This window comes from Alosa sapidissima, chromosome 6 (assembly GCF_018492685.1).
Source record: "Alosa sapidissima isolate fAloSap1 chromosome 6, fAloSap1.pri, whole genome shotgun sequence".
NCBI lineage: Eukaryota > Metazoa > Chordata > Actinopteri > Clupeiformes > Clupeidae > Alosa > Alosa sapidissima.
The window spans coordinates 4,086,064-4,095,019 of record NC_055962.1 but is presented as its reverse complement, the minus strand read 5'-3'; the positions used below and the strand labels follow the sequence as shown (position 1 = coordinate 4,095,019).

Below are 8,956 nucleotides of genomic sequence, written 5' to 3'. Positions count from 1 at the left end.
GTCTAAATAGATACAATAATGTAACAATGCATAGGCAACAATGTTTACATATTTTGCATATCTTGCCTAAAGGCCGCCTATTTGAAAGACAATGTAGAACAACAAAAGATTTATGAGTCTGTCAGATGAGTGTTTGACGGCCTCGACGCAGTGCTATTCCAAGTAGGTTATACAAGTATTAATATTTGAAGTCATATAACCTATATGCTGGCAAAGAGTTTTTAAATGCACCATTCAGAAAAAAAAAAACACTAATGTAACAAAGGTTGTAAGAAATGTATCCTGGCTTTTCTTTTTTGTGCATCAGATTAACCGTGGATTGTGGAGAAGATAGGCACCATCACATCTCATCACATCACAGGGTTTTGCCCAGACATCAGGCACAGTTCTTCTACCTGAGGTGATTAATGACTAAATTCTGCAAGTGTGCCCTTAGAGTTGGCCATTTCTTTTACAATTAACCAAACTGCATTAACAATGATAGATTAGAGATCCGCACTAGACAATTGTGTGAAACAGGTTAATTACTTTCCTGTCTGCAGTGATTAATTAAAATTGTTCGTGTTCATTCGCCTGCATGTGGGGCATTAGGCAACAAGACACAACAAACATTGCAGGTCATTGCTTCACTGGCCAAGAGATAAAGTAATTCCCATGTAAAATTGCAATGCCTTTTTCAAAAGGTTTCCTGAAATGATATGATAGGGATATGCATTGCATGTCACGGTTATTCTTTTTTTATTTTATTATTTATTTATTTATCTGTAGTTTACACATCAGCATTCTCAAAAGGTTTTTAATCACCCCCAATGCACTGTTCATGTCCACTACGATAAGAAAATCAGTATGTCCGTAATGTATCATTTATAAATCCCAGGGTTACGTTGATCTTTACATTTTTGTCAGTGAATAGGTCTGAAGTCAGTTCTTGGGTTCGCTCGGCTCCACAAAGCGAGTTCTTATTTAATGCTTTGCAGCCCCCGTTTATAGATGGTCTCATCTAACGGCACAGCGAGGAGTGCCATCATTCACTGAGATTAGGCTGTCTACCACCTCTGCCCCGCATTTCCAGGCCTACCAGCCCCAAGTGATGTAAGAGAACACTGCCCATGAACCTGCAGCCATTGCTCGCTGTTTAAACTATCAAAGAATAAAAAACACATCCCATGCTGTTAAACCAAAGTATATCTTCATAAGTATACAGCACTGTCAAATGGTCCATATTAAAGATGTGGTTGTTTGTACATGTGAGTGTTGTGGTAAAAAAGAAAAAAACATGCAAGGATGTTTTAAAGTTATTTTAATTAAATCCTTCTGTCACAGAATGAAACATTTATTATACAGTGGTATGTACTTGTAAATGTGAATAATCAGTTACTTATAATGAACCACAGGTTTTGTTTAAATAAAATAAAACACTTTGATTTTCTGTAAGCATATAAAAACAAATGAAAACAAAAATAACTTAAGTCTGTTTGACCACTATATTGTACATATTAAATGCTTCACTGATAATTCACATATCTTCTCTTATCAGGAATACAACATTGGTGTAAAATATTTGCTTTTTTAAGCAAATCCTACACTTCCACTCACATTAGGTTACAGAATGGATACAATCACTGGATGGCTGTTGATTAAAAGTAAAGAGGTGCATAGTTTAATTTGAGGACATGCTCAAAATATAAGACACTAACACTACACCATGAACTGTAACTGCATTGTTTTTAACAGAAGAAAATAGCACCTGCATAATTTCATACGGAAAAGAATGAATCTCCTATAACATTATCTGAGCCTTGGTTCCTTGACAATGTCCTCTTTATTACATACAAAAGTAATGAAGGGACACATACTTTTGTAATGCATCAGTTCCACATTTTACCCCAACAACAGCATGTATGGTGTGTAGAATGGTGCTTACATTTGACTATAGAAAGTGTGGGATCCTTCCATATGGTCATATGGCCATTTCACAAATAATCTCAGTGTCTGCGGTTAATGCCGGGGTCCATACAGGCTAGCAGTGAACATTTGGATTACAGTGGGCAACTGTAGAGCTTGCATCAACAGGAATAACTGAACATTTTAACACACATTTTCAAAAATCTTTTTTTTTTCCATTGGCTTACTTTTACAGACAAAAAACATGTAGTCAATTACATATTTGGTCACATTTTTTGTTTGCCTTAAGTTTCAAATTCAAGAAAAGTGCTTCATTTAAATATCAGTATTTTTGAGGGGCAGTGCTTCCACCAAGGAGTCTCCTCAGGGCCAGCTGAAAGTCCTGCCTGTGATCTGGTAAAACTTCTGATTGAACGGGTGGAAGAACTTCCTTAGTTTGGCCACCACCGCAGGGTCCACCTCTGGGTGAGTGCGTCCCTTGCTGCCTGCCAGGCACTTACTGAAGACAATGTTAAACCGCAGGCAGTAGAATCCACGCGTGGCGTTAAAGTACAGGTTGTACTGGCTGATGCGGGAGGGCAGGTTGAGGAAGCGCTCCACCAGCTGCAGCTCTGGCAGCGGGTCGGTGATCAGCCGGTCCCCGTCCACGATGTGGAACTGCTCCACGGGGAAGTACTTCAGCCAGCGCTCCAGGTGCTTTGTGTAGATGCTGGTCCGCACCGCTTTGTACTTGGTGTTCACCTCGCAGGTGTTGGTGTCGATGGCCAGCTTCTCGAACTTGTGGTAAGTCTTGTTCTTGCGCTCTTTGCCCTCCAGCACCTGTGTGTAGTCGGACACGGCGCGTGTGGTGGGCTCCCGCACGATGATTAGCAGCTTGATGGAGGAGTTCATCTTGAAGATGCGCTCGGGAACCTCCTCGGTGATGAAATAGGCTGGGCTCTTCTCAATGGTGATCTGGTGGGGGAAAGAAAAGGGCATCTTTTCCCGGTACCAGTCGATGCCACGGGCGTAGTTCTGGTCATTGTCGAAGAAGTGGATCTCCTGGGAGGCCTTGACCACGGCCGGGTGCAGGTTGAGCATCTCCAGCAGGGCCCTCGTGCCCCCTTTGCGCACCCCAATGATGATGGCTCTGGGCAGCTGCTGCACCAGGTTGTGCAGGCGGATCTGCTCCTTGGTGGCATTTCCTTTGCGGAGCTCGTGGAGCAGGCTGCGCTTGTACTGCAGGGTCCTTAAGGAGATCTGGTCTGCAAGGCCAGGAGGGGCCAGTCTATTCTCAATGGGGCAAATTGGCTGTAGCCTACATAGAAGACATTTGAAAGACAAACATTCATATGTGAATAAGAAATTCAATAAGCCACACACATTAGAATGAATTGTACACATTTCCTGCTATGTGCAATTAGTACAAAAGTGTTGAAATCTTAATTGTACAATTGAAAATGAATAATTCATTGAGCATTTATTGTTGCTGACGTTCATGCATGGCTTGCACATGCCATTTAAAATGTTAATTTAAAAAAGTAACATGTGCAGCAGTACCACTGACCTATCCAAGGTCCCAACCCTGGCCACTAGATAGAGGAGACTCCCAATAGCAAGGCTGCCCAGCACGAAGAGTTTCTGTCTAAGCAACACCTGCTGTTTGAATAGCATGGCCCTCCATCAATCTTCAGGACTGCGTCTTCAGCCTGGGGAGAGCAGAGCACATAAACCACTAATCACTCGGAGGCAAAGAGACAGCGTAATGTTTATTAACGCACACTCAATCAAGTCTTACAAGTGATTAAGCCACGTGGTGCGGGAGCTGCAAAGTGCTGCAAAGGCATTAGAGCACGGACGCCCCGCACTTCCTCCCACCATTTATTTACCCTCCACTTTATTTATTTATTTATTCTCATCGGCGCGGGGAGTTGATTTGATGGAAAGAGTGGTGTGCCATTCCCCCCAGGGGGGGCTGTTGATGGCATCATTCTCATTTTGTCAACATTCAATCTGGAGGACACAGTCTATAGAACTGAGAGTCACATTTTTGAGTTGCTTTTTTTAAAAATCTCCAAGACAGAACAGTCTGTCAGAGCTTATGTGCCAATTTTGACAGGGCGTAGGAACATTACTATTATTTCCCCCCTGTGACTACTGAACTATTCACAACATAAGGATAATTTAGCATTTAGCAATATCTCAGGAGAAGGAGCAGCATAACAAAGGATCCATTATTTTGTTGTTGAGGACATGTTGCATTTGTTTGCTTCGCTGAATTAGTAATGCCCAAAACAAACCATTTAGGAAATGAGAACTTAATGGCAGTAGTAATTGTATTATCCCATTAGTTCACATCAGCCCTCACATTAGTGCGATGAGAGAATGAGGAGTCGCTACTTTGTGACACCACAAAAAAAATATTCCTTGACATACCATTTGCTGTCTTTGAAGAAAATGGCCTCTCTGTGAGTGTGTATGTCTGAACTGAAAGGATGTTGTCCTTGATATGTATATTTGGGCAGCTGTTTGACTTCAATGAAGTGTTTTAGAGTTTCTATTATAATTGTACCATATCTACACAAGTCACACATACCAATTCTGGTGTGCCCTTGAGTTGCATCATGATTCTCTCCCTGTACTGTTCAGAGGCCAATCATTAGAGACAACTCTGTGTTGTTGCTAACACAGTCTGATCATCATTAATGATTTGCTAAAGCACGTATCTCTCACGGCCATTTACATGCAGAAGCTGATTACTATATATGTCATGTCCCTGACTCCAATGACCTTCTGCATGAAACATGAGACACACACAGACACACACACACACACACACACACACATTGTGGATTGTAATTGTAACTGGATCAGCCAACAGGGGGCAGTGTTTTATCATTCAAAAAGCACTCTTAGCAAACCTTCCCCTGGACAATGTAGATCATGATTTCATATTGCTCTCCAGCTTTCTCTCTAGCTTATCCAAACATGCAAATACACATATAGAGAGCAGGGGGATTTAGCAGTTGCCTATAGCCAGGAGACATGACTTGCATGGGCTTTTCATATATAAGTAGTGATGTAAACACATTTCTTTTATAAAAGATTTAGTATGGAATGGAATGGTATGGAATATCATATCCCCATTCTTAGGCATTCACAGATGCACATAAACACACAAAGACACACTGGTAATAATTATCCCAATAGTTTTGACAAGTGTGTAGAATGGCAAGGTAGTCACCAGTGGGGTGTCTCACAGCTGTGAGCAGGCCATGAGAGATAGTCATGGCCACCAGCAGCACCATTTTCCATGAGGCAGGAAAAAATGTCCCTGTCCTAAACCTTCAGAAGCGTGTCAGTTTAAGACCACTGGAAGTGTTTTTCTTGATGCTCCAGCCAAAGAACATTCCATTACTCTCACACCATGATCTGTTCAAATTTGATTTTTTAAAAACCAGACCAAACTGAATAAAAGCTACAGCAGATGGCTAATGTCATTTCAAACACTGTACTGGCATGGCTAACACAATATCTTATAGTCCTGTGGAAACGGATCTTTGAATCGGCTTGTAACCCAGAAGAATAAAGAATACCATTTCTACAGTGGCTATTGAGAAGAGTATGAAAGCTATTTCAGTTTTTATCAGTCCCCCGTAACAATAGGGGAATATAAAACCATTTATCCTGTAGCCATTCCTTGTTTGCAATTTCCCATTTGGAAATGAAATGTTTTTTCATTACAAAAAGCATCTCTGTGAGACTGGGTAGTCATTTAGAGTCCTTTAGAGAGACTCTCTATTCATAGCACTGTGGTTGAAACAGGGACTCGTGAACAAGCAATAAAGTGCTTTCCAAGGAGCTCTGACATTGTTTCCCTGCACCCACAATGGCTTGGTGCACCATCATTGTGTAGACATAGACATCATCTGGATCAATAAATCTAACCTTTCAGAACCTAGTTCTCTGCTACGTCTTTGAGCTTCTTCTCCAGTGCTGCCCATCCACTCGTATTGCACAATATTCAAGGTAAAAACGATTGACAGAGCCTTCACTTTAAATAAATGCAGAGGAAGACAGCCAATTAAATATATTTCTAGACACTCTCTCTGTGCTCCCCATCAACAGCTGGGGATATTTTGAGCACTTTCAAATGTCTCTCATGACAGACTCCCTGTTCTGTAATAATAGCATTGTACACTACCTTATTTTTCAAATGCATTTTGTTAAAACGCAGTTGAAGTAGAATGTCTGTCACTCTTTTATCTAAAAATAGTGACATTAACCTAAAATTTTACCTCAGCTTCACAAACAGCATTGTCACTGTTGTATTATCTGAAGGATGTTCAGTTCAGTTCAGGAAACTGCTTTTCTCTAACGAGCAAGAATCTCACACAACATTGTGAAAATGCAGCATTTTCTCCCGGAGGCAATTCAGTTCCAGGGTTGGAGAGTGAGAGTTTGCCCAATACCTAATCATCCCCATGTTGGTGTGGCGGTGTCTGCACAACCAAGACAAACTGGGTGGGTCTTCTCAAGACAATATTTATCATAATAGAATCAGGAAAATGTCTGACGTATATTGTAATGGAATTGTATATGTATTGTAGTGTATTGAGTGACAACACAGATCTGGGGGCTTTAGTGAGTCTTGCACTGACTGTGCTCACAACTGGGTTTCAAATACATGGTCAGAGTCTTTCTTCACTGTCTATAGGCACCAACTGCCCATAACATGATGGACAGAAGAGTGGATTAAAAAAAAATGCAGTTGTAACTGGTGGGTCACCTCTAAATTGAAACTGCTGAGCTTGTTTTGTATAACTTGCCATTCCACTGGCTCTTGCCAGTAGATCCGAGCCATCATTTCACCTGGAAATTTACACTGAAACTCAAATCTTTCCATCAAGGTGTTAGAAGCGCTGTTCCTGGTAGGTGATATCCTAGCACGTCAGTTTTGCAGACAAAGACAGAAACACCTCAGGGTGTGTCTATGTACAGTATTCAAAATTAGTATGCCTGGCAGAGAACAAAAAAATCAGATAAATCTTACAACTCTTGAAATAACTGAGAACAGAATTATGGGAATAGATTTGGAGTCAGGACTGAAAAATGCATCATTACAAAGTTTTCATCAAACCACTCCATGCATTTTATGTAAATATGCAGGTTTTATTGTTGAAAGACTAAAGGCGTTAACATGAAGGCAGACAAGCCTTTGTGAAAGTAATCTGACAGTTTCTCCTGGCCGTCTCACATCAAAGCTCTGGATATCCATAATAACTTATTTAAATATTTCAGTTCTCAGCAGTAGAGCTTTTGAGTACTGCTGAATTTGTCTCACTGTTTCAGCAGATGCCCTTACATGTCTGAATGAGTTGTCACTCATCAGAGGCTTTACTCTATGATAAGTTTCAGTGATCTACGATGATCAATGCATCGAACAGAGCCATCTTCATCTTCACTGGTTTAATTAATAAAATGCATTCTGTTTAAAAGCCAGAAAAACAAGGTGTTAGAATGGAGAAAGCAACTAGTCATTTGAAACAATAGGGGGCAAGGCAATTATTTCAGAAAGGAGTCACAAGATATCAGGAGAAGACAAAATGCAAACAGCAAAATGAACCACTGCATTTCAGAGTATCAACCAATCCACCAACACTACATATAGTGAATAATCTATTGCTTACAACTGCAGATGCGTATGATTACAGTTACAATTGGCTGTATGACCTTCACAAATAAAATGTGAAGAGCCGCAATATAATTAATGTTTTTTAAAAGGAATGTGTGTACATAACCACCATGGTGCATCTCTTCACAGGAATTATTAAAGAGTACACAAATAATCAACACTTCCTCTGTGTCTGCTTGCAACATTACTAAGCATGTGCTTTGTAACTGTTCCTCAATCAATCCTATAGTTATTTCTGCCCATTAAACGTGTTCTTCCTAAAGGCAACACGGCGTATTGTAGATTAAATCATGCTCAAAATCTTCCCTGAGTTTCACTGAGCGATGGGATATTTGTAATACAAAGCAACTTTTCTAACCCCCCAGGCCCTCGCAGGTCTGAAAATAGATGGTTGAAATAGGATTCCATGAGATTTGCATATGATAATTATCAATGATACTACACAACATCTTGTTTACTCATTATAGTACATGCGGCCCTCCACTAATTATGCCAGTTTTGTTGCTGTTGTAACTCTCAGCGCATCAGGCTGCAGTCACAGAGAGTAAAAATAGATCAGCAGCTCTGTGCTGTTGGCTCAGGCTGGAGCTGTGCAGTGCTGAACGTGTCCTGCGTGCGTGCGTGCGTGCGTGCGTGCGTGCGTGAGCTCCTGCAGCTCCGGGAGGCCACAGCGGCCACTCCAGCTCGTCCGTTCCCCAGGGGGGTCTGGGCAGGGGGAGGACACACAGAAGCTCAGGGACGATCCATTACGGAGGGAAAACGAGAATAAAGGAAGTGTATATAAAAAAAATAAACACCTTGGGTACTGTCTGGATTGGAAGAGGTGGGCATAAGCAGCAAGATAAATTAATCCACCGGATTTGTTCTAGAATGATCCAAACAATCCATCTGAGGGTATGGATGCCTCCTTATCTGTGCTGCTCTCCAAGCTCAGGATGAATAAGCCCATTTGTATGGCGGGAGAGGGACGTGGGGCATGTGGAACTACACCACAGAGAGGAAGGAGAGCCATATTTCTCTCCTCTGCCTCGAATTGTTCAAAGCCAGTGGGCTCTGGGCTGATTGCGATCTTAATACCTTTCCTATCGCCCCACATCTCATATGGCCGTGCTTTGTGACTGCTTGTACATTGCAGTGCATAACCACAAATCACAGCATCAGGGCGTCGTCCGCGGGATCATTAGCATGAAAGCATTCCTCTGTGGCTCCTTCAGAAAAGCTAGGTGTCGGAAATGACTGTTTTCCCTGAAGGAGTGGATTTATGTTTGGCCTTAAAGAGCATGTCTGACAGGGTAATTGGCTTTGCTGATAGAGACATGAGAAAGTGGTGTAAAAAGACGCAAACTGTACTTTGGCCAGTGTCTCTGTCAACACCGA

General features: G+C 41.5%; 1 protein-coding gene and 1 long non-coding RNA gene across 4 annotated transcripts in view; one reads left to right on the top strand and one right to left on the bottom strand.

Annotated features, from left to right (window-relative positions):
- The first annotated feature begins 59 nt into the window (after positions 1 to 59).
- Positions 60 to 1,276, top strand: LOC121711246. Its single transcript, XR_006032274.1, has 3 exons — positions 60 to 162; positions 308 to 400; positions 978 to 1,276. It is a non-coding gene; the product is annotated as an uncharacterized LOC121711246 (long non-coding RNA).
- A 133-nt stretch (positions 1,277 to 1,409) lies between these two features.
- The window catches only part of LOC121711240 (heparan sulfate glucosamine 3-O-sulfotransferase 5), a 42,905-nt gene continuing 35,358 nt past the window's right edge, over positions 1,410 to 8,956 (bottom strand). For 2 of the 3 annotated variants that reach the window (XM_042094640.1, XM_042094641.1), the window contains 2 exons: positions 3,452 to 3,593; positions 1,412 to 3,202 (listed from right to left, as the gene is read on the bottom strand). In XM_042094640.1, the coding sequence (XP_041950574.1) occupies positions 2,269 to 3,202; positions 3,452 to 3,558 (1,041 nt within the window). In that variant the 5' untranslated portion in view covers positions 3,559 to 3,593 and the 3' untranslated portion in view covers positions 1,412 to 2,268. Of the gene's footprint in view, positions 3,203 to 3,451; positions 3,594 to 8,956 lie in introns of all 3 variants that reach the window. The other variant, XM_042094642.1, reaches the window with a different exon arrangement.